At 46.0% G+C, this 26,319-nt stretch overlaps 1 protein-coding gene across 2 annotated transcripts in view; it reads right to left on the bottom strand.

Annotated features, from left to right (window-relative positions):
* The window catches only part of LOC145362254 (cytochrome P450 2C9-like), a 31,978-nt gene extending 9,641 nt beyond the window's left edge, over window positions 1–22,337 (bottom strand). For both annotated transcript variants that reach the window (XM_080218329.1, XM_080218328.1), the window contains exons 1-5: window positions 21,976–22,337; window positions 18,202–18,364; window positions 15,024–15,173; window positions 6,849–7,009; window positions 775–951 (exon numbers count right to left, since the gene is read on the bottom strand). In XM_080218329.1, the coding sequence (XP_080074455.1) occupies window positions 775–951; window positions 6,849–7,009; window positions 15,024–15,173; window positions 18,202–18,364; window positions 21,976–22,158 (834 nt within the window). In that variant the 5' untranslated portion in view covers window positions 22,159–22,337. The remainder of the gene's footprint in view (window positions 1–774; window positions 952–6,848; window positions 7,010–15,023; window positions 15,174–18,201; window positions 18,365–21,975) is intronic.
* Between the last annotated feature and the right edge of the window lie 3,982 nt (window positions 22,338–26,319).

Below are 26,319 nucleotides of genomic sequence, written 5' to 3'. Positions count from 1 at the left end.
GAAGAAGCTATTCAGCCCTTTGAGTCTGTACTGACCACAACCCTACCCAGGCCCTATTCCCATCACCCCACTTACTTTTCCTGCTAATCCCCCTGACACTAGGGTCAATTTTAGCATAGCCAATCCATCTAACCTGCACATATTAATGCATAATGAAGAGTTATAGAATCCCTACAGTGCATTGTGTCTGCACCTACCACAATCCCACCCAGGCCCTACCCCCCATTACCCTATTTATTCTAACTTGTCCCCCTGACACAAAGGGCCAATTTAGCACAGCCAATCAACCTAATCAGCACATCTTAGGACTGTAGGAGGAAACTGGGGCACTTGAGGAAACTCACACAGACATGGTGGGAGAACATACAGACTCCACACAGACAGTGACCCAAGCCAAGAATCAAACCCGGGCCCCTGGCGCTGTGAGGCAGCGGCACTGCCACCGAGCCTCCCCATTTCTGAGGGCATTTGAGAGTTAATTCCTGTCTTTTTTTATTGAATTCAAATCTACCGTGGTGGGATTTGAACCTGGACTCCCAGGTCCTGCCCTGATTCTCGAGACTACTGGTACAGTGACAGTACCACTACACCACCACCCCCCAGTATATAAAGTAGAGATCTGTTCATGATAACAGGTTCCAAAATGCGGGTCTTGTTTAGCTGGCGATAACATCAGCTTAACTCTTTTGGATCAGTGTCCGTGATAACCTTTTCTTACCTTCAGGAGAGAAAATTGGAAAGATGTGAATGTGGAAAAGAAAGTACTCCCCGTACCTCCTCCATCTTGATGAGGAAACTGTCAATGTAATCCCGGGGGGAATCTTTCTGGAAGCTTTCTTTATGACTTTGAATATTTCTATGTAGATAATCTTTCAGATCTGCGATATCTTTTAACAGTCTTTTGTGAGGCCCAGGCAGGAAATCCATGATCTTCGGGAAGTTATTGTACAACTGCAAAGCGAACAATATTTTCATTAGCAAATCGTGCTTCTGGCTGGCAGGTTAGTGTGGAACAGATGGGCTGCAAGGTGGCACAGTGAGTTAGCGCTGCTGCCTCACAATGTCCAGGACCCGGGTTCAATTCCTGGCTCGGGTCATTGTCTGTGTGGAGTTTGCACATTCTCCCTGTATCTGTACGGGTTTCCTCCGGATGCTCTGGTTTCCTCCCACAATCCAAAGATGCGCAGGTTAAGTGGATTGGCCCTGCTAAATTGCCCCTTAGTGTCCAAAGATGTACAGGTTAAGTGGATTGGCCATGCTAAATTGCCCCTTTCATGTCAGGAGGACTAATAGGGTAAATGCATGGGACTACGGGGATAGGGATCAGTGGGATTGTGGTCAGTGCAGACTTGATGGGCAAAATGTCCTCCTTCTTCCTGTAGGGATTCTATGATACCAGATTCTAGATTCTAAATGGGACAGAAAAATATGCCCCAAGAGCCTGGGATTGCAAAATGGGGATAGTCAGAAAGAAAGGCTTAACTGGACAACTTTCTTCCCACTGTGGAGGCACATTGGGTTAGCACTGCTGCCTCACAGCGCCAGGGACCTGATTCTATTCTGGCTTGGGGTCACTGTCTGTGTAGAGTTTGCATGTTCTCACTGTGTCTGCGCGGTGAATGTCTGGGTGCTCCAGTTTCATCCTACAATCCAAAGATATGCGGGTTAGGTTGATTGGCTGTGCTAAATTGCCCCTTAGCATCAACGGTATTAACAGGGTAAATAAATGTATAGGGCATTGGTGAGGCCGCAGCTGGAGTACTGTGTGCAGTTTTGGGCGCCGCACCTGCGCAGGGATGTTTTGGCCCTGGAGGGAGTGCAGAGGAGGTTTACTAGGCTGATGCCGGAGTTGAGGGGGTTGAGCTATGAGGAGAGGCTGAATAAACTAGGCTTGTACTCGCTAGAGTTTAGAAGAATGAGGGGAGATCTCATTGAGACGTATAAGATGATGAATGGGATGGATAGGATAGAGGTGGAGAGACTCTTCCCGCTCAAAAAAGACAGTAGGACTAGGGGGCACAGCCTCAAGATAAAGGGGAGGCGGTTTAGAACGGAGTTGAGGAGGAACTTCTTCACTCAAAGGGTGGTGAATCTCTGGAATTCTCTGCCCGTTGAAGTGGTGGAGGCTGCCTCGCTAAATATTTTTAAGAAGCGGGTTGATGGGTTTTTGATAAGAGAGGGGATTAAGGGTTATGGGGAGAGGGCGGGAAAGTGGAACTGAGCCACAACAGATCAGCCATGATCTTATTGAATGGCGGGGCAGGCTCGAAGGGCTAGATGGCCTACTCCTGCTCCTATTTCTTATGTTCTTATGTTCTTATGTAAATGAGGTTATGAGAATAGGACCTGGGTGTAATTGTTGTCGGTGCAGACTCGATGGGCTGAATGGCCACTTTCTGCACTGTAGGGATTCTATGGTTAAAAGAGTAATCGTACCGGAACATATGGTATAGGGTCAAACAATCAGGAAACTACAAAGGATTGTGATCGCAGCCCAGTTCATCACACAAAGCAGCCTCCCAACCACTGACTCCGTCTACACTTCCTGCTGCCACGGCAAAGCAGCCAGCATAATCAAGGACCTCACGCACCCTGGACATTCTCTCTCCCACCTTCTTCCATCAGGAAGAAGATACAAAAGTCTGAGGTCACGTACCAACCGACTCAAGAACAGCTTCTTCCCTGCTGCTGTCAGACTTTTGAATGGACCTACCTCGCATTAAGTTGATCTTTCCCTACACCCTAGCTATGACTGGAATGCTACCTTCTACACCCTCTCCTTTCCTTCTCTATAAACGGTATGTTTTGTCTGTATAGCACGCAAGAAACAATACTTTTCACTGTATGTTAATGCATGTGACAATAATAAATCAAACCAAATCAATCCCCCTAATTTGCACAATGAGAGAATGCCAGTATGACACTCGGCACTTCTGGCTAAAGATGGTTAGGAACTTTCAAACTTTTAAAAGATACAAATTTTTTTTTGCAGCCTGAGCCAAGAGTTTGAAGGAAAGTTAACAAAATGTTTTGCTACCTCCACACTAACTTAATACTAACAGAAATACAAATAGAGGTCCATCTTCCACAAGAACAGGAGACAGAGGGTGGTGGTTGATGGTAAATATTCATCATGGAGTTCGGTTTCAAGTGGTGTGCCTCAGGGATCTGTTTTGGGGCCACTGCTGTTTGTAATTTTTATTAATGATCTGGATGAGGGTATAGTTGGGTGGATTAGTAAGTTTGCTGATGACACCAAAGTCGGAGGTGTGGTAGATAGTGATGAAGGGTGTCATAGTTTGCAGGAAGACTTAGACAGGTTGCAGAGCTGGGCCGAGAGGTGGCGGATGGAGTTTAATGCGGAGAAGTGTGAGGTAATTCACTTTGGTAGGAATAACAGATGTGTCGAGTATAGGGCTAACGGGAGGACTTTGAATAGTGTGGATGAGCAGAGGGATCTAGGTGTATGTGTACATAGATCCCTGAAAGTTGGGAGTCAAGTAGATAAGGTTGTTAAGAAGGCATACAGTGTCTTGGCGTTTATTGGTCGGGGGATTGAATTTAGGGGTCGCAGTGTCATGTTGCAACTGTACACAACTCTGGTGCGGCTGCACTTGGAGTACTGTGTGCAGTTCTGGTCCCCACATTACAGGAAGGATGTGGAGGCTTTGGAGAGGGTGCAGAGGAGGTTTACCAGGATGTTGCCTGGTATGGAGGGGAGGTCCTATGAGGAGAGGCTGAGGGATTTGGGGTTGTTTTCGCTGGAAAGAAGGCGGCTAAGAGGGGATCTTATTGAAACATATAAGATGATTAGAGGTTTAGATAGGGTGGATAGTAATAGCCTTTTTCCTCTGATGGAGAAATCTAGCACGAGGGGGCATGGCTTTAAATTAAGGGGTGGTAGTTATAGGACGGATGTCAGGGGTAGGTTCTTTACCCAGAGGGTGGTGAGGGATTGGAATGCCCTGCCTGCTGCAGTTGTAAATGTGCCTAGTTTGGGGGCGTTTAAGAGATCCGTGGATAGGTTTATGGACGAGAAGGGATTGGTTTAGGTTAGTGGGTCATTGTTTTGTAACTGGTCAGCGCAACATCGTGGGCCGAAGGGCCTGTTCTGCGCTGTAATGTTCTATGTTCTATGTTCTATGTTCTAAGAACCTGAGTTTACAATCCAATAATGTTTCAGAAATTGTTTAAATGTCACCTCAAAATAGTCTGGAGAAAATGCAATGAAGTAAAGGCTTGAAAGCACGCTCCTCCACCTTGCCCCCGGATCTGTCGTGCCAACTGGATGTCTTTGGACATAATGGCCATTCGTTTGGCATTGTTGGCACATAGATTGGTGTCATCAAACAGACCAACCAAGTAGGCCTCACTGGCTTCTGCAAAGCCCCAATTGCAGCTCTCTGGAACCTCAGGTCAGTTTTGGAGCCCAGGGCAATTTCCCTCGCCAAACGCTGGAAGTGCAACAACTATGTGGACTTCCAGTACTGGCGGGTTTCTTGGAGAGCCACAGTGCAAGGCCTGCAGCGATGAGGTTTCTTCACTCCGCTGCTGGACGGGGCACTTTTCCAGGCCGCTTTGATAGCCAGCCACTTCCTGAGTGCTTTGCCCAGGAATGGGCAGTCTACTTGGTACTCTGCTCACGGGATCTCACCTCCTGCAGACGCGGTGGGTCAAATGGGTTCCGCCATCATTGATGATGGGGCCACCTCCCCACATTAGCTATCTGAATGCCCATCGCTATTCACAACTGGATATGGCTGGACTGCAGACCTTTGATCTGGTCCGTTGGTTGTCACTTAGCTATCCATCGAATGCTTCTTCAGCTGTTTACCGCGCATTTAATCCTGTGCTGTGGCTACATCACGTTGGTCCCTCATTTTTGGTGCTGTCTCTTTTACATTCCTCTTTGAACCAGGAATGATCCCCTTGCTTGATGTTAAAGGTGCAGTGAGGAATAAATCAGGCCATGAGGTGACAAACTGTGGAGTAGAACATGGATGAGTACCGATTCAGCAAGGAAGGGTGGTACATGGTAATCAACAGAAGGATTCCTTGTCCATGATGCAATGATACTTAATGGGGTCCAGTGTCCATAAGACCATAAAACATAGGAGCAGAATTAGGCCACTCAGCCCATTGAGTCTGCTCCGCCATTCAATCATGGCTGATATTTTTCTCATCCCCATTCTCCTGCCTTTTCCCCATAACGCCTGATCCCCTTAATCATCAAGAAGCTATCTATCTCTGTCTTAAAGACACTCAATGACCTGACCTCCACAGTCTTCTGTGGCAAAGAGTTCCACAGATTCACCACTCTCTTCCTCATCCCTGTTTTAAAGGATTGTCCCATTAGCCTGAGGTTGTGCTCTCTGGTTCCAATTTTTCCTACTAGTGGAAACATTCTCTCCACTCTATCCAGGCCTCACAGTATGCTGTAAGTTTCAATAAGATCATCCCTCATCCTTCTAAATTCCAACGAGTACAGATCTGTCAGTGTCAGTGCTGACGACTCACCGGGCCACACTGCCCAAACTGTGTACCACTGTGCCGCAACCTGAGTCACTTACCTAATGAAGGAGCAGCGCACCAAAAGCTCTTGCTACCAAATAAACCTGTTGGATTTTAGTATGGTGTCGCGAAACTTCTTGCTGTGAGTATGATTGTGTGAGGCTCTTGCTTGTCCAGTCTATGGGACACTGTCCCACTTTTGGCAGAGGTCTACAGCTATTTGCGAGGAGAAATTTGCAGAGTTTAATGGGCATTAGTGCTGAAGACTTGGTGTCCCAACCAATTTTTATTCATCTACAGGACGTAGGTATTGCTGGCTAGGCCCAGCATTTATTGCCCTTTGAGAAGGCTGTGGTGAGCTGTCTTCTTGAAACGCTGTAGATCCTGAGGTGAAGGTGCACCCACAGTGCTGTTAAGGAGGAAGTTCCAGGATTTTGAACCAACAACAGTGAAGGGATAGTGATACGTTTTCAAGTCAGGATGGTGAATGACTTGGAGGGGAACCCCCAGGTGATGGTACACCCATGTAACTGCTGCCTTTGTTCTTCTAGATGGAAGTGGTCGTAGATTTGGAAGGTGCTGCCTAAGGAGCCTTGATGAATTCCTGCAGTGCATCCTGTAGATGGTACACACTGCTGCTGTTCGTCAGTGGTGGAAGGAGTGAATCATAGCATCCCTACAGTGCAGAAAGAGGCCATATAGCCTATTGAGTCTGCACCAACAACAAACCCTCCCAGTCCCTATCCCCATAACCCCATGTATTTACCTTGACCGAGTTTGATTCCGGCCTAGTGTGGCTGTGTGGAGTCTGCACGTTCTCCCCATATCTGCATGGGTTTCCTCCAGGTGCTCTGGTTTCCTCCCAGAGTCCAAAGATGTGGGCATGCTAAATTGCCCCTTAATGTCAGGGTAAAGACATGGGGTTATGGGGATAGGGACTGGGAGGGTTTGTTGTTGGTGCTCCGAAAGCTCCTGCTATCAAATAAACCTGTTGGACTTCAACCTGGTGTTGGGAGACTAGTTACTGTGCTTACCGCAGTCCAATGCCAGAGTCCTACTCACAGAATGATGCCTATCAGTGGCTACTGTGAGATAGCAGCGCTAACCATGTGCTACTATCACTCCCCACTTAAACTCATGTCTCCGGATTATTAGGCCAGGTCAGGATTACAGGTCCAGAAAATAATCACTGTCATTATTAAATTTAATTTTCCAATCCTCCTCCTTTCTCAAATCTCGGACTATTTCTCTATTACTCTCAATATTTGAGAATTGTTTCGAAACTGGCTGGCTTCGAATTGGTTTCAAAGTTATGAGTGTTAAAATTAAGCAAATACCTGCACTGGGGGACTGCCAAAGGCGTGGCCAATTGCCACATTTGTCTCCATCAACTTGATAAACTCTTCATCTTCATATTCAAACCGTTCTCCAAGGACAATGGAGCAGATGATATTTGACACAGCACAGCTCACTGGAAAGACAATGCTGAACGGGATTCCTGTTATCATTGAAAGAGAAGGCTAGTTAGAGTGTTGCAAAAGGATATAGGAGGCAGGGTTAGTAAGTTTGCAGATAACACCAAGATTGGTGGACAGTGAAGAAAGTTATCTCGGATTGCAATGGGATCCTGATCAATTGGGCCAGTGGACTGACAAATTGCAAATGGAGTTTAATTTAGATAAATGCGAGGATCTTTTGGTAGATCGAACCAGGGCAGGAATTACTCAGTTAACGGTAAGCTGTTGAGGAGAGTTACAAAACGAAGAGATCTAGAGGTTCAGGTTCATAGCTCCTTGAAAGTGGAGTCACAGGTGGACAGAGTGGTGAAGAAGGCATTCAGCATGCTTGGTTTCAGAACATTGAATACATGAGTTGGGAGGTCTTGTTGAAGTTGTACAAGACATTGGTAAGATCACACTTGGAATACTGTGTACAGTTCTGGTCACACTATTATAGAAAGGATATTACTAAACTAGAAAGAGTGCAGAAGAGATTTACTAGGATGTTACTGGAACTTGATGGATTGGGTTATAAGGAGAGGCTGGATAGACTGGGATTTTGTTCTCTGGACCATAGAAGGCTGAGGGGTGATCTTATTGAGGTCTATAAAATAATGAGGGGCATAGATCAGTTTGATAATCAATATCTTTTCGAACGTTCAGGAGTCTAAACTAGAGGGCATAGGTTTAAGGTGAGGGGAGAGATACAAAAATGTCCAGAGGGGCAATTTTTTCACACAGAGGATGGTGAATGTCTGGAACAAGCTGCCAGAGGCAGTAGTAGAGGCAGGTACAATTTTGTCTTTTAAAAAGCATTTAGACAGTTACATGGGTGAGATGGGTATACAGGGATATGGGCCAAATGCAGGCAATTGGAACTAGCTTAGCAGTTTAAAAACAAAGGGCAGCATGGACAAGTTGGGCAGAAGGGCCTGCTTCCATGCTTTAAACCTCTAGGACTCAATGATATACTGACACTGGAGAGGGTGCAGAGGGATTCATTAGGTTGAGTTCAGAGTTGAAAGGGTTGGCTTATGAGGAGAGACTGAGTAGACTGGGATTATACTCATTGGAATTCAGAAGAATCGGAGGGATCTTATAGGAAATATAAGATTTTGAAGGGAATAGATAAGATAGAAGCAGGGAGGTTATTTACAGTGGCAGGTGAAATTAGAACTAGGTGGCATAGCTTCAGAATAAGGGGGAACAGATTTAGGACTGAGTTAAGGAGGAACTTCTTTACCCAAAGGGTTGTGAATCTGTGGAATTCCCTGCCCAGTGAAGCAGTTGAGGCTACCTCATTGAACGTTTTTAAGTTACGGATAGATACATTTTTGAACAGTAAAGGAATTAAGGGTTATGGTGAGTGGGCGGGAAAGTGGAGCTGAGCCCACAAAAAGATCAGCCATGATCTTATTGAATGGCAGAGCAGGCTCGAGGGGCCAGATGGCCAACTCCTGGTTCTAGTTTTTATGTTCTTATGTAATGTTCAAACAATCCAGAGGCAAGCATTAACAATTTATGGATGTTAAAAATAAGAAGTTCCTGTTTTAAAAATGGGAGTCAGTTAACTGTTTGATTCTACAACACACCTCGGTCCCGTTCTGTCCTCATCCATTTCCATGCATTTCCAGTGGAGGAAGGAGTCACTGAGTCACAGTGTGAACAAGAATGATTTCTTCTCCTTTCCTATCCAGGGACTGAAGCAGATGATAGTGGCCCCATGACATACTAGCTGGAGCCAGCTAGTTCAGAAACCTGAACCTGGGACTTTCCTGCTCTTTATGACTCAGTTATTCATGATTACTAATAAGATGAGCAGCCTGGAAATTGTGACTCACTGTGTGAAGCAGCTTTAGTGTGTAGTTAATTCAAAAATACTCATTCTAACCAGTCTCTCAAGCATGCTTTCCTCCTCCATATATCCCTCTACCGTCTCAGTCAGGCTTTCCTGAGACATAGGAGCAGATTTAGGCCATTCGGCTCATCGAGTCCGCTCCGCCATTCGATCATGGCTGATATGCCCCTCATCCCCATTTTCCTGCCTTCTCCCCGTAACCCTTCAACCCATTCCCAATTAAAAATCTGTCTAACTCCTCCTTAAATTTACTCACTGTCCCAGCCCCCATCGCACTTTGGGATAACGAATTCCACAGATTCATAGCCCTTTGGGAGAAGTAGTTTCTCCTCAACACTGTTTTAAATTTGCAACCCCTTATCCTCAGACTGTGACCTCTTGTCCTAGAATGTCCCACAAGAGGAACCATCCGCTCCATGTCTACTTTATCCAGACCTTTTATCATCTTGTATACCTCAGTTTGATCTCCCCTCATTCTTCTAGGAGGAGTTCCAACTAATACAATCTGTTGTCATTCTGACAGCCCCCAGACAGTGACAACATTACTGCAACTGGCACGGTGCAAAGTTTAATTTTAACCTTTGGAACATCCCCTGAGATCTGCCATCTCTTTGCTAACAGAACCATAGTATCCCTACAGTGCAGAAAGAGGCCATCTGGCCCACTGAGTCCACACCAACTCTCTGAAAGAGCATTTCATCCAGGATCTCCCTCTGCCCTATGCCTATATCCCCTCGCATTTACCATGGCTAATCAACCAGCCTACACAAAAACAGCATGAAAACGCTGGAAAAATCTCAGCAGGTCTGGCAGCACCTGCAGAGAAAGAATAGAGCCAATGTTTCGAGTCTGGATGACCCTTCGGCAGAGCAGGTGACGCAGGCTCAATTTAGCATGGCCAATTCACCTAACCTTCACATCTTTGGACTGTGTGAGGAACCCAGAGGAAACCCACGTAGACAATGTGCAAACGCCACCCAAGATCAGAACTGAACCCGGGTCTCCGGCACTGCAAGAATCCCTACAGTGCAGAAGTAAGCTATTTGGCCCATCGAGCCTGCATCAAGCACAATCCCGGCCAGACCCTATCCCTGTAACCCCACCCTGCTAGACCCTCTGACATTAAGGGGCAATTTTCTATGGCCAATCAATCTAACCTGCACATCTGTGGGAGGAAACCAGAGCACCCGGAGGAAACCACATAGACAAGGGGAGAATGTGCAAACGCCACACAGAAAGTGATCTAAGGCCAGAATTGAACCCGGGTTTCTGGTGCTGTTATCCTGCAGTGCTAACCCACTGTGCCAGCATGCCTATACCTGCACAAATCTCTATTTTCCGATGTGGTTTAAACAGATATCTGTGGTACTTTGGCCATCATCACTCACTTAGCTCACTTATTTTGTGAGATGATCTTGCAGTGCTAATCCACTGTGCCAGCATGCCTATACCTGCACAAATCTCTATTTTCCAATGTGGTTTAAACAGATATCTGTGGTACTTTGGCCATCATCACTCACTTAGCTCATTTATTTTGTGAGATCTTGCTGCATGCAGAAGTGCTGTTTGTGTCTACCAGTGTAACAGTACCTACTGCAATTTGTATGATGTACCTTGGTTCATGTGATCCATTCGTGAGTAGATTTCAGTAAACTATCTGTGCTGCTGATTGTGCCTTTACAACCTAGAGACCATATTCGCTAATGATTTATATTTATGGTGGAGCGTTATCCAGAATGACTTCTTCAACCAAATGCCACAGAGATTTTGGCCTCCATTTTCCACTTTCTGCAAGATGTCAGTGTCAAAGATAGTACAGCCAAAGTCTATTGTTTATGTCAGGGTGGCACAGTGGTTAGTACTGATGCCTCACAGCACCAGAGACCTGGGTTTGGTTCCTGGCCTTGGGTCACTGTCCGTGTGGAGTTTGCACATTCCCCCTGTGTCTGCATGGGTTTCCTCTGGGTGCTCTGGTTTCCTCCCACACTCCAAAGATGTGCAGATTAGGTGGATTGGCCATAGTAAATTGCCCCTTAGTGTCAGAGGGACTAGCTAGGGTAAATGCAGGGGTTACAGAGATAGGGCCTGGGTGGGATTGTGGGTGATACAGCCCCGATGGGCCAAATGGCCTCCCTCTGCACGATAGGGATTCTATGATTCTATGAAATGGTTAAACCCTGTCAAACAGGCTGAGTGGGGCTTGTTTATGAGCAGATTAAAAAGATTACGGGCAGCACGGTGGCACAGTGGTTAGCGCTGCTGCCTCACAGCTCCAGGTTCGATTCCCGGCTTGTGTCACTGTCTGTGTGAAGTTTGCACGTTCTCCCTGTGTTTGCGTGGGTTTCCTCCGGGTGCTCCGGTTTCCTCCCACTATCCAAAGATGAGTGGGTTTGGTTAATTGGCTAAGTTGCCTGTTAGTGTCAGGGAATGTACAGGTTAGAGGGATTGGTGGGGTAAATTTGTGGGGATAGGGCCTGGGGTGGAATTGTTGTCGGTGCAGACTTGATGGGCCGAATGGCCTCCTTCTACTCTGTAGGGATTGTATGATTTATGATCTATGATTGGTGCTGGTAGACAAAGGAAACATACTTTCATTTTTCAAAGTCATTTGCCGTTTAATCAGAATTTTTAAGAAATGACTTGCAACCTTTCTCAACCCCAGTCTACTCATTGTCAACCTGCTACTAACCGTCCAAGTCACACCAGTGGAATTCGCGCGTTCTCCCCTCGTGTCTGCGTGGGTTTCCTCTGGGTGCTCCGTTTCCTCCCACACTCCAAAGATGTGCGGGTTAGGCTGATTGGCCATGCTAAATTGCCCCTTAGTGAGAGGGATCTAGCAACGTGGATAAGTGGAGTTAAGGGATTAGGACCTGGGTGGGATTGTGGTCGGTGCATACTCAATGGGCCTAACTGCACTGTAGGGATTTGATGATAATATTCAGACTGCTGGCATCAATCCACCAGATCGATGGAATTATTGGGCAATTGAAGCATGAAGAATGAACAAGTCAGAGGCTGGTATATATGATATACTCTCACCACCAATCCAACGTCAGAGGCCTCTGGCTTTAGCCTGCCTCAAAGAGAGTGAGCAGCATTCAACCAAACAAGCATGGAGAATGGAAGATGTGGCAACTTGCACCAATGCAGCAAGGAGAAAACCTGAAGTGTGATTTTGGCCAAGAGTCCCAGCACATAAAACACGTCACATCAACCTCCCCAGCAAGATGTCCTCACTTCTCCAGTCGTGATCTCAGAAGGCCATCAGATGGAAGACCAAACTAGATATTGGATTGGGAACATTCTCTGTCAGACATCAGTTGTATGGAGCAAAAGTAGTGAGCAGACTTTATGAAGAATTTATGTTGGCAATTCAACCTGGTTTATTCAATCGCCCAACTCTCACTACGAGCAACCTCCCTGATTACTTTGACTTTTCCATACCGGCTCCTGAGTGGGACGGCACGGTGGCACAACGGGTTAGCACTGCTGCCTCACAGCACCAGGGACCCGGGTTCGATTCCCATTTTGGGTCACTGTCTGTGTGGAGTTTGCACATTCTCCCCGTGTCTGTGTGGGTTTCCTCCGGGTGCTCCGATTTCCTCCCACAGTCCAAGAGACGTGCTGGTTAGGTGGATTGGCCATGCTAAATTGCCCCTTAGTGCCAGGGGGACTAGCTACGGTGAATGCATGGAGTTGTGAGGATGAGGCCTGGGTGGAATTGTGGTTGGTGCAGATTTGATGGGCCAAATGGTCTCCTTCTGCGCTGTAGGAATTCTATAATTCTATGAGTTGTGAAGATTGAACAGTGGACATTCTGTAAATCACCACATCATTTCTGATCTTACAAACTGTCAACCAGTATTCAACTGGTCAAGCTGCATATAGACACTAGTCAACACTTGAATTGGAAAAAGAAAATGTGCCTCCCATCTTATCTATAGGGCTTTTACAACAAATGATTTCAAGAAAACACAAGCCACGTTCCACATCACCCAATCATACCTACCACTCAAAATACCGGCTGCTCTCTACACTGTGCATGCTGGTGATCGCAGTGGCCTAATGTTCCTGGAATTGCACAACAATTCTGCTTATGTTTATGGAATTTAATGCTTATGGAATTTAATGTTGGCAAGTGCGAGGTGGTCCACTTTGGTAGGAATAATGGTAGGAAGGATTATTACTTACGGGGCGAAAAACTGCAGCAGGCGACAGTGCAGAGGGACCTTGGGGTCCTTGTGCATGAGTCGCAAAAACCCAGCTTGCAGGTGCAGCGGGTGGTCAGGAAGGCGAATGGGATGCTGGCCTTCATAGCGAGGGGGATTAAATATAAAAGTAGGGAGGTCTTGCTGCGGCTGTATAGGGCATTGATGAGGCCGCAGCTGGAGTACTGTGTGCAGTTTTGGGCGCCGTACTTACACAAGGATATTTTGGCCTTGGAGGGAGTGCAGAGGAGGTTTACTAGGCTGATGCCGGAGTTGAGGGGGTTGAGCTATGAGGAGAGGCTGAATAAACAAGGCTTGTACTCGTTAGAGTTTAGAAGAATGAGGGGAGATCTCATTGAGACGTATAAGATGATGAATGGGATGGATAGGATAGAGGTGGAGAGACTCTTCCCGCTCAGAAAGGATAGTAGGACTAGGGGGCACAGCCTCAAGGTAAAGGGGGTGCGGTTTAGAACGGAGTTGAGGAGGAACTTCTTCACTCAAAGGGTGGTGAATCTCTGGAATTCTCTGCCCGTTGAAGTGGTGGAGGCTGCCTCGCTAAATATTTTTAAGACGCGGGTTGATGGGTTTTTGATAAGAGAGGGGATTACGGGTTATGGGGAGAGGGCGGGAATGTGGAACTGAGCCACGACAGATCAGCCATGATCTTATTGAATGGCGGGGCAGGCTCGAAGGGCTAGATGGCCTACTCCTGCTCCTATTTCTTATGTTCTTATGTTAAATATACGTGTCTCAAGAAGTGAAAACCTGTCATCATAGAATCATTGAATCCACAGCACGGAGACAGGCCCTTCAGCCCAAACTGGTCTGTGCTGACCAAAAAGCCCATCTAAGCTCACCCCATTTGCCTGCATTTGGCCCACATCCCGCTAAACATTTCCTACCCATGTATCTGTCCAAATGTCTTTTAAATGTTGTCAATGTCCCTGACTCAACCACTCCCTCCGGCAGCTCATTCCACACATGTACCACCCTCTGTGCAAAAAAAGTTGCTTCTCAGGTTCTCATTAATTCTTTCCCCTCTTAACTTAAACCTCTGCCCTCTAGTTCTCAATTCTCCACCCCTGGGAAAAAGACTGAGTGCATTCACCTATCCATGCCTCCCCATGATCTTATACACCTCTATAAGATCACCCCTCAGTCTCCTACGCTCCAAAGATGTAAGTCCTAGCCTGTCCATTCTCTCCCTATAACTCAGTCCCTTGAGTCCTGGCAACATCCTTGTAAATCTCTTCTGCACTCTCTCCAGCTTAATAACATCTTTCCTATAGCAAGGCGACCAAAACTGAACACAATATTCCCGATGCGGCCTCACCAAAGTCCCATACAATTGCAATATAAGAACATAAGAACATAAGAAATAGGAGCAGGAGTAGGCCATCTAGCCCTTCGAGCCTGCCCCGCCATTCAATAAGATCATGGCTTCCCAAGTTCCATATTCAATGTCCTGACTGATGAAGGCCAGCATGCCAAAAGCCTTCTTCAATGCCTTATCTACCTGTGACTCCATCTTTAGAGAACCGAGCACCTGAACTCCAAGGTCCCTCTGTTCTACAATATTTGCTAAGGTTCCTACCATTCAGTGTGAAAGTCCTGTCTTGATCTGACTTTCCAAAATGCAACACCTCACATTTATCTGTATCGAACTCCATTTGTTATTTCTCAGCCCACTTCCCCGGCTGATCAAGATCCTGCTGCAATTTTTGATTGATATTACCTGAGCTTCTGAATTTTGGTCAATTCTTCTTCAAGGGCAAACAATAAGTTCAGAACTGAAGCTGTGATGTCAACCCGCTCCTTGCAACCACCCCATACTGCAATCCCTTCCACTTATCCCCAACAGTGATCCCTAGCTCCAATCCCAGTTTGCAGCTTGACAAAGAAGGCAACTCTACTCTTAATCATTCTAATACTTGAGTCAGAAACCTTTCTTATCCCTGATAGCTGCAACCAGTATCTGTGCTTCCTCTTGGATCCGCTCTTCAATGCTTCTTTTCCCCATTCCAAAGTTCTTCAAGGTGCTGAGAGAAAATCTCCGAAGCTGTTTCCATCTCTCCCCACTGCTGAAGGCAACTCCTGCAGGAGAAACATTAATATGTGTGGAAATTATTCGCAATGTAATCTGCAATTGACCGAACAAAATGAATTGGTTTTCTCAATTTCTAGTTCCTCTTTTACGCCTGCCAGGAGATTCTCAATCAATGGTTGTTTTTCCAGGTGGGAATTACTCCTACACTTGACCTCAGAATTCCTGAGTTAGGAAGGCGATTAATTAGCCTCAGTTCCTGCTCTGCTCATGATCCAGGGACTTTCAGGGAAGGTATTTACAAGTGGATGGCTGCTAAAGACAGCTGTTTGACTGTGTTGTTACACTGTAGAATAGCTGGTCAACACTGGTCACCCTATTATAGAAAGGATATTATTAAACTAGAAAGAGTGCAGAAAAGATTTACTAGGATGCTATTGTTATTTGATGATTTGAGTTATAAGGAAGGGCTGGGTAGACTGGGACTTTTTCCCTGGAGCGTAGGAGGCCTAGGAGTTATTGTAAAGAAGTCTATAAAATAATAAGGACCATAGATCAGCTAGATAGTCAACATCTTTCCCCAAAGATAGGGGAGCATAAAACTAGAGGGCGTTGGTTTAAGGTAAGACGGGATGCAGAGGGGCAATTTTTTCATACAGAGGATGGTGAGTGTCTGGAACAAGCTGCCAGAGGTAGTAGTAGACACAGGTACAATGTAGTCTTTTAAAAAAGCCTTTAGATGGTTACATGGGTAAGATGGATATAGAGGAATATGGGCCAACGTGGGCAATTGGAACTAACTTGGTGGTTAAGAAACAGGCAGCATGGACATTAGTGAACGAGATGGATTTTTCCAACAATTGACAATGATTTCATGGTCATCAGTAGATTCTTAATTCCAGATTTTTTAAATATCAAATTCTACCATCTGTCATGGTGGGATTCGAACCCGGGTCACCAGAACATTAGCTGAGTTTCTGGATTAATAGTCTAGCAATAATACCACAAGGCCATCGCTATTGATTATATTGATTAATATAATCCAGTAGCTTAGCTGTCAGTGACACTAGACCAACAACTCAACTGTTGTCAAGTCAAATCCTACTTTGGAACGTTGTGAAATTGTAAGTTTCACTGATCATTGAATGCTGTGCCACCGTGCTGTCCTGAACTATCAAATCAAGATTCTATCTGATAAATTGTTTTAGAATAAGAGTAAGGAGTTCAGTTCAGTTCCCATTGCAGGATTTGAGCACATAGTCTGTTCTGTCACTTTCAAGTTTCTCTATTGGTGTCACAAGTAGGCTTATATTAACATTGCAATGAAGTTACTGTGAAAATCTACTAGTCGCCACGCTTTGGCACCTGTTCAGGTACGCTGAGGGAGAATTTAGCGTGGCCAATGTACCTAACCAGCACATCTTTCAGACTGTTGGAGGAAACCGGAGCACCCGGAGGAAATCCACTTAGACACGGGGAGAACGTGCAAACTTCACACAGACAGTGATCCAAGCTGGGACTAGAACCCCAGTTCCCAGCACTGTGAGGCAGCAATGCTTGCCACTGTGCCTCCCTAGTGCACTAAAGAGGATTATTGTCCTTTAGATAAGGGGTTAAAACTACCTGAGAAAAGCCCATTTGGGTTCTTCAGAGAACTAATTTTTCTAGTGGCCTTCTCAATATTTATCTAACAATCACCAAAACCTGTTCTTATCTGGTCCTTTGCTGCTAGCATAGTTAGTGACTATCGTTCCAAAGAGCTTCACTAGTTGTGAAAATATTTGCTATGGCATGAGAATGGAAAATATCTTTGTAAATGAGAGTTCCAGGTGTTATAATCTTTAGACAGCTGAATTTTGGCCTTCACTCTTTAAAATGAGAAAGAAGAGAGCATAGATTTAAAGAGAATGAGGGAGAAGTTAAAATTAATGTATTTTGAAGGGATTTCCAGAACAGATTCCTCTCTGGGAAGATGATGACCTCATGATATTAGAGTCATAGCAGTTTACAGCATGGAAACAGACCCTTCGACCCAACTTGTCCATGCAGTCCTTTTTTTTAAAAACCCCTAAGCTAGTCCCAATTGCCCGCATTAGGCCCAGATCCCTCTATACCCATCATACCCATGTAACTATCTAAACGCTTTTTTAAAAGACAACATTGTACCCGCCTCTTGTACTACCTCTGGCAGCTCGTTCCAGATACTCACCCCGTTCTCTGTGAAAAAATTGACCCTCTGGACCCTATTGTATCTCTCCCTTCTCATCTTAATTATCGCTAAACTATCAATCTAGAAACTCAGCTAACGTTCTGGGGACCTGGGTTCGAATCCCGCCACGGCAGGTAGTGGAATTTGAATTCAATTTTTAAAAATCTGGACTTAAGAATCTACTGATGACTGTGAAAGCATTGTCGATTGTTAGAAAAACTCATCTGGTTCATAAATGTCTTTTAAGGAAGGAAATAATGCCATCCTTAACTGGTCTGGCTTACATGTGATTCCAGAGCCACAGCAATGTGGTTGACTCTCAACTACCCTGGCGCAATAGGGATAGGCAATAAATGCTGGCCAGCCAGCGACGCTCATGTCCCATGAATAAAAATGAAGCTGGGTAACTCCAGCTGCAGATCTAACACAAGTTCAATTGACCATAAGACTATAAGAGATAGGAGCAGAATTGGGCCATTTGGCCCATCGAGTCTGCTCTGCCATTCAAACATGGCTCACGTTTTTCTCATCCCCATTTTCCTGCCTTTTCCCCATAACTCCTGATCCCCTAATTGATCAAAACCTATCTATTTCTGTCTTAAAGACACTCAATGACTGGCCTCCACAGCCTTCTGTGGCAAAGAGTTGCACAGATTCACCACTCTCTGGCTGAAGAAATCCCTCCTCATCTGTGCGTTAAAGGATCATCCCTTTAGCCTGACATTGTGCCCTCTGGTTCTAGTTTATCCTACTAGCACTCTCCACATCCACTCTATTCAACCAGTTGGCCTCCTCCTGTGCTGTACTTTCTATAATTGTAAATGCTTAGACAGATGAGGAGAAGTAGGTTGAACAGAGCGATTCCTTACCGTGGCCACCTGAAATTTTTTTTAAGATTGGGAAGAGAAACCTGCCACTGAATTCAGGCCCTCGCTCGATCAGCCCTTCCGTTATAGCTTCAAAGCCACACAGCACCACTGCAGGGAAGCCTCCAAGCCAGACGGTGAATACAGGGCCGTATTGCTCACTCAGCTGTGGAGACACAATCCATTAGTGACAACTGTTAAAGAAGGCTCTGCATCCAGGACAACATCAACATGCCTGCTAACATCAGCCAAAGTACTGGGGGCTGGGCAAGATTCACAGCAAAGTTTGTTCAATTAACAAGCAATTTCTTGACTGTGGGGAGGCCTCGTATTTAAACTTCATCCTGGTGTCACCCAGCATCCAACCTGAGCCACTAAGTAATAATCCATCTGTGTTTCCGTTCCTAACCTATTTCACTGAGACCAAGTGTAGAGTTCCCCTGAAACCTGTTCACTTCAAATCACACCTGGGACCTCCCTGAGACACCCAGCTCTGCTGTGGACAATTTATCTAGAAATCCAGACACTTGGGGGAGTGATCATCTCACATTTCTTTGGTGTGAGTTTTATGTTAGAACATAAGAACATAAGAAATAGGAGCAGGAGTAGGCCAACTAGCCCTTCGAGCCTGTCCCGCCATTCAATAAGATCATGGCTGATCTGTCTTGGCTCAGCTCCACATTGATATGAGTGTTAGGGAATGGAATATTTAATATTGTGTGTCCAGTTTTAAATTCAGGCACTGCTGGTGAGGTATTGTTTAAACTACATTCACGCCACACAAATGCCAGGCAATGAACATCACCAATAAGAGCCAACCTAACCACCACCCCTTGACATTCGATGGTGTTATCATCACTGAATCCCCTCACTGTCAACATCTTTGGGGTTACCATTGACCAGAAACTCAACTGGACTCACCACATTAACACAGTGGCTACAAAAGCAGGTCAGAGGCTAGGAATACTGTGGCAAGTAACTCACCTCCTGACTCCCCAAAACCTGTCCAACATCTACAAGGCACAAGTCAGGAGTGTGATGGAATACTCTTCTCTTGCCTGGATGGGTGCGGCTGCCATCAAGTCTGCACTGACAACAATCCCACCCCAGGCCCTATCCCCACAAATTCACCCCGTTAATCCTGCTAACCTACACATCCTGGGAATTAAGTGGCAATTTAGCATGGCCAATCAGCCTAACCTGCACATCTTTGGACTGAATAAATGATTGACTTTTTTAAACCTTTTTTTAAACACATTCTATTAGATCATAAGACATAGGAGCAGAATTAGGCCACTCGGCCCATTGAGTCTGCTCCGCCATTCAATCATGGCTGATATTTTTCTCATCCCCATTCTCCTGCCTTTTCCCCATAACCCCTGATCCCCTTATTAATCAAGAACATACCTATCTCTGTCTTAAAGACACTCAATGACCTGGCCTCCACAACCTTCTGTGACAAAGAATTCCACAGATTCACCACTCTCTGGCTGAAGAAATTCCTCCTCATCTCTGTTTTAAAGGATCATCCCTTTAGCCTGAGTTTGTGTCCCTCTGGTTCTGGTTTTTCCTACTAGTGGAAACATCCTCTCCACGTCCACTCTATCCAGGCCTCGCAGTATCCTGTAAGTTTCAATAAGATCCCCTAATGACAGCATAGGAATAGTTGTATCTGCACTGGGCATGTGGTTGATGAATGAGCATATAAGTGCCGTAGATTGGCACGGAGAGCATGAAGAGCCTTGGGGGATGGGTGGAGGGGCATAGTTTGGCATGGGGAGGATGAATAGGGAGACCTACCTTTCCCTTGTGATGATTACAAAGACATGAGCTTCGTATGACTGAACAATGGCTACAAATAGTGCCTCCTCACAGTTATGAGATAGTTATTAACCTAAGATTTATCAACAGTAATTTAAACAATGGAAACTGTACTGTAATAGAAGCTATATTTTGCAAAGCCACGAGCAATCTTGCAAGGAAAATGTCAGTTCACATTCCAGGTCTCAGAATTTACCAAAATGAATATTATGGTCAGAGTTTTTCTTTGTTAAATGGTTAGTAGGAGAGCCATGTTTTATTCTGGCTAGTTTCATTCTCCTCTCACCTCCCTTAAGGACAGCAATGCTTCTTGGGTCAGAAGCCAGGGGTTGGATTTTCGTAGCCTCAATGAGACGGAATGGAAGCAGAATGGCCAAAACCAAGGGGCAAAGCTGGGAAGCCCACCTCTGTTTCTCAAGCCTCATTGTGCCAGGGACCCGGATTCAATTCCAGCCTCAGGTGACTGTCTGTGCAGGGTCTGTACAGGCAATCTGCGTGTGTTTCCTCCGGGTGCTCCAGTTTCCTCTCGGTCCACCTTGTTGTCCAACGAGGGGCATACACACGATGGGTTGTACGAGGGCTGCTCTTGGTTGTTTCGAGAGTAGCCTAGTACTTCATGTCGTTAGTGTACACTTAAACTGGACCAGATGCTGGGCAACACGACAGCTCAGTGACTATCACTGTTTGCTGTGCAGACACATGGATTTGGGCCAGTGTCTGTGGGAGTTTGCGCATTCTCCCCGTGCTTGCGTGGGTTTTCTCCGGGTGCTCCGGTTTCCTCCCACACCCCAAAGATGTGCTATTAGGCTGATTGGTGTAACAAATTGTCCCTAAATTAGTTTTCCCTCAATGTGGAATGCCATAAGCATAGATAAGGGTCATGGGTGGAGGGAGAACTCGTAATGTTGAAATGGCGGCGCAGGCTCGTTGGGCCGAAGGGCCTGTTTCCCGGGCTGTTTTCTTTGTTCTTTGTTCTTTGTTCAAACCCCAGTAGGTGGATTAGCCATGCTAAATTGTCCCTTTGTGTTGTGGGGGAGGGGTTAGCTGCATAAATATCTGTGGGGTTACGGAGATAAGGCCTGTGTGGGATTGTTGTCAGTACAGGCTCAATGGGCTGAACTACCTCCTTCTGCACTGTAGGAATCCTATGATTCTTATCCAGGCTGCAGTTCACAATAACTCAAAAGAGCCCGCGAACCAGGAATACTTCAAAAATTGGCCCGACCCCATGTATGACGGTGGATAAGGACATCCCTATACCCGCAATGGAGTGGACAGGGCAGGAGTATCAGGTGTGGGGTTACGACCCCAACAAGCTCCATTCTTAAACAGTACTGATGAAAATTGAGAGTGTCAAGAATGTAGTTGTGAATCACGGATCCAACCTCCATTTATACACTTCATAGAATCATAGAATCCTTATAATGCAGAAGGAGGCCATTCAGCCCATCTGCACCAACCACACACCCCCTACCAGGCCCTACCCCCATAACACCATGCGTTTGCTCTAGCTAATGCCCCTGACACTAAGGGGCAATTTAGCATGGCCAATCCACCTAACCCACACATCTTTGGACTAGGGGAGGAAATCAGAGCACCCAGAGGAAACCCACGCAGACACGGGGAGAACGTGCAAAGTCCATACAGACAGTGACCCAAGCCGGGAATCAAACCCAGGTCCCTGGCACTGTGAGGTAGCAGTGCTAACCACTGCCACTGAGGCCACCCACGGTGGAGTCTCCCCAACTCCGTGGAAGGGGCCCAATATTGGATTTCTCTGTAACACTCCCCCCAATCCGTGCCTCCCCCCACCCCGCCCCCCTTTAAAGGTCACCACCTGTCCTGGCAGTTTTACTATGGTGGCTAATCCCTGAAGATTTCTGCTTGAGGGGAGTCAGGGGGGAAGGTGTGTATGAATTATTTGTTGATTTTAACACAAACAGAAGTTCTCCTTACCTGGATGAGAGATTTGTGAGGTGCTTTTATATTCACTTGGAGCACGTTTCCAAGAATCGGAAGGGCAGGAGGACCTGGGGGAAGCCTGTCTCTCTGAGGCCGTTTACTCTTAATGAAATAGGCAAGGAGCAAGAAACTCAGCAGAGCTAAGAGCAACGTAGTTTCTGGCGGGCTTAAATCCATGCTGAAAGGGTTAGGAATACAGAGAGGTCTCACAGAGAGCAATAAATGCTGTGATTTAGAATTCCGACACTCCAATCACTGTCTGCAGGAGCAGAATAAAAAGGGAGTAACTTTCCCCTGATTGAAACAAAGTTCAGTCTGCATTAAAAACAGCAAAGCCAGGAGTTTCAGGAACAGAGAATAGTAAATCTTCCTTCAGTCTAGTCAATTAAGGAGGGTTAAACACTTGATTAAGAAACACAGCAGTTAGTTCCCTGAAATAAGTCAAAAGGAGAGTTGCTCTTCAAGCTTTCAGACTGTAATCTGTCAAAGTCTGAGCCAACAGTGAAACTCACTGTGACCTTTCCACGCCTGTCCCGCACGTCAGAATGTGGCATTCTAGAAAACTAGGCACAGACTCCAAAAAAAAGCTGACAATCGAAGAAGAACACTGATTATAACACTTCACCACAGCACAGTGGTTAGCACTGCTGCTTCACAGCTTCAAGTACGCTTAAACTGGATCAGATGCTGGGCAACACGACAGCTCAGTGACTATCACTGTTTGCTGTGCAGACTCATGGACTTGGGCCAGTGTCTGTGGGAGTTTGCGCATTCTCCCTGTGCTTGCATGGGTTTTCTCCGGGTGCTCCGGTTTCCTCCCACACCCCAAAGATGTGCTATTAGGCTGATTGGTGTAACAAATTGTCCCTAAATTAGTTTTTCCTCAATGTGGAATGCCATAAGCATAGATAAGGGTCATGGGTGGAGGGGGGACTGGTAATGTTAAAATGGCTATAGTCTATTTGCTTCATTGGGCACTGGGAGCTCATAGAATGTTTTCAACAAACAGATGGAATTCATTGCACCATGCAAACCAAATAAAAGAAAGATTTCCAAGCTGGAACATCACATGTGCAAAGGACTGAGAGACAATCTGCAGCTGATTGATAATGTGGATGAGGCAACATGATTGACATTGGACTTGACAGCTGAACAGTGACTGAGCTTCCCAACAAGAGACAAGACTCATTCCACCTGCACTGCGGGGAAGAGTTCAGAGGAAATGTGTCAGCAAGACATCAACTTTACTATAAGGAACTCACTGCTCTCGTAGATAGAACCTCACACAAACAGGTCAGAATGTGTTCTCTCATCTGTCCTTAATCAGGGCCAGTTCACTTTGCGATTATTTATGCTCCAGTGTTGTGCTGTAATGTAAGAGAATAGAATCACTATGCAGAAGGAGGCCATTCAGCCCAATGAGTCTGCGCCAACTAGAATTCCACCCAGGCCCTATTCCTATAACCCCTCATATTTACCCTGCTAATTCTAACACGCACATCTTTGGACTGTGGGAAGAAACCAGAGGAAACCCACACAGACACAGGGAGAATGTGCAAACTCCACACAGACAATGGCCCAACGCCGGAATTGAACCCAGATCCCTGGAACTGTGAGGAAGAAGTGCTAACCACTGTGCCACCCTAGTGTCACTTTAGGGAAGGAAATCTGCTGTCCTTACCTGGTCTGGCCTACATCTGGTTCCAGAGCCGCATCACTGTGGTTGATTCTGATGGGATGGGCAATAAATGCTGGCCAGCTAGCAATGTAAATGAATAAATAAAAAAAAACCTCACTCCCCAGACACATTTGTTAATTTTATTCGAGGTCTGACATTTCATTCCAGCCTGGATCAAGGTTAAAGTGTAAATGTAAAGGTTGCCATGCCAACTGACCTGCCCGCCAAACATTAAGGTAAATGAGCAACATAAAACCTCAGGTCAATTGACGTTTAATCAATTCAGATTGGCTTCTTGGTTGTTGGTGACCACACATCCATGGTCACCAACCTCGGAACGGCGCACGTGCTCAGTGACATTGGGAAGCATGCGCACCATCACCTGTCCGAATTTTACCTTCAAGCCAAGTCAATTGCATAGCTGACCCCCCGAATGTAAATTTTCTGGCCATAAATTATCTGTGGAACAAACTTTGGTGAATCATAGAATCCCTATAGTGCAGAAAGAGGCCATTCGGCCCATCATATCTGCACCGACCACAATCCCACCCAGGCCCTATCCCCATAATCCCACATATTTACCCTCCTAATCTTCCTGACACTCAGGGGCAATTTAGCACGGCCAATCCACCTAACTCGCACATCTTTGGAGTGTAGCAGGAAACCGGAGCACCTGGAGGAAACCCACGCAGAGATGGGAAGAATGTGCAGACTCCACACAGACAGTGACCCGAGGTCAGGAATGCAAGGGAAATGTAATCAAATGCTAATGCAAGCAACAAAACCAGTCCAGATGAGTAGATGGATGAATTCCTCACATACCCTTTTTACACAGGCTGTTTAAAAACAATATTCACCAACAATTCTTAAGGAACCGGATGGAATGCATCCGAGGGTTCTGAAAGAAATGGCGGAGGTGATAGTGGATGCCTTGGTGGTTATTTTCCAGACGTCGCTGGATTCCGGAGAAGTGCCGGATGATTGGAAAACGGCTAATGTTACGCCGTTGTTTAAGAAGGGTGCCAGGCAAAAGGCGGGAAATTATAGGCCGGTTAGTTTAACGTCTGTGGTAGGTAAAATGTTAGAATCTGTCATTAAGGAGGAAATTGCGAGGCATCTTGAAGGGAATTGCTTGATAGAGCAGACGCAGCACGGTTTCATTAAAGGGAAGTCGTATCTGACAAATTTACTGGAGTTCTATGAGGATGTGTCTAGGGCAGTGCATAGAGGAGAGCCGGTGGATGTGGTCTTTCTAGATTTTCAGAAGGCGTTTGACAAAGTACCTCACAAGAGGTTATTGCAGAAGGTCGAGGGACATGGAGTTGGGGGTAGGGTGTTAGCGTGGATAGAGGATTGGCTGTCAAATAGGAGGCAGAGAGTGGGGGTCAACAGGTGCTATTCGGATTGGCGGATGGTGACTAGTGGAGTGCCCCAGGGGTCGGTGCTGGGGCCTCAGCTTTTTACCATTTATATAGATGATCTGGAGGAGGGAACCGAGTGTAGGGTGTCGAAATTTGCTGATGACACCAAGATTGGGGGAACGGCAAATTGTGCGGAGGGTGTGGAGAGTCTGCAGAAGGATCTAGATAGGCTGGGCGAATGGGCCAGGAAATGGCAAATGGAATTTAATGTTGGCAAGTGTGAGGTGGTCCACTTTGGTAGGAAGAATGGTAGGAAGGACTATTACTTACGGGGCGAAAAACTGCAGCAGGCGACGGTGCAGAGGGACCTCGGGGTCCTTGTGCATGAGTCGCAAAAACCCAGCTTGCAGATGCAGCAGGTGGTCAGGAAGGCTAATGGGATGCTGGCCTTCATAGCGAGGGGGATTGAATATAAAAGTAGGGAGGTCTTGCTGCAGCTGTATAGGGCATTGGTGAGGCCGCAGCTGGAGTACTGTGTGCAGTTTTGGGCGCCGCACCTGCGCAAAGATATTTTGGCCTTGGAGGGAGTGCAGAGGAGGTTTACTAGGCTGATAACGGAGTTGAGGGGGTTGAGCTATGAGGAGAGGCTGAATAAACTGGGCTTGTACTCGTTAGAGTTTAGAAGAATGAGGGGAGATCTCATTGAGATGTATAAGGTGATGAATGGGATGAATAGGATAGAGGTGGAGAGACTCTTCCCGCTCAAAAAAGACAGTAGGACTAGGGGGCACAGCCTCAAGATAAAAGGGGGGCGGTTTAGAACGGAGTTGAGGAGGAACTTCTTCACTCAAAGGGTGGTGAATCTCTGGAATTCTCTGCCCGTTGAAGTGGTGGAGGCTGCCTCGCTAAATATTTTTAAGACGTGGGTTGATGGGTTTTTGATAAGAGAGGGGATTAAGGGTTATGGGGAGAAAGTGGGAAAGTGGAACTGAGCAGCGACAGATCAGCCATGATCTTATTGAATGGCGGGGCAGGCTCGAAGGGCTAGATGGCCTACTCCTGCTCCTATTTCTTATGTTCTTATGTTCTTATAACATAAAGAATAAACAAACATAGCACGCAGCGTTATTGTACAATTTCAAAGCAAGCAATGGTTTCTTTATATTTATATTTGTAATAGATTCAGTCATTTAATAAGTTCATCATTTAATACAGTGGATTACACTGGTTTTCATATACAATGCCACCAGAAATAAGATAGATTTTTACATATATTTAAACAGTTATGTTGGCACAGTT

The sequence above is a fragment of the Carcharhinus amblyrhynchos genome, unplaced genomic scaffold (assembly GCF_965287045.1).
Source record: "Carcharhinus amblyrhynchos unplaced genomic scaffold, sCarAmb.v2.hapA scaffold_37, whole genome shotgun sequence".
Classification (NCBI taxonomy): domain Eukaryota; kingdom Metazoa; phylum Chordata; class Chondrichthyes; order Carcharhiniformes; family Carcharhinidae; genus Carcharhinus; species Carcharhinus amblyrhynchos.
This window is presented reverse-complemented; position numbering and strand designations above follow the sequence as displayed.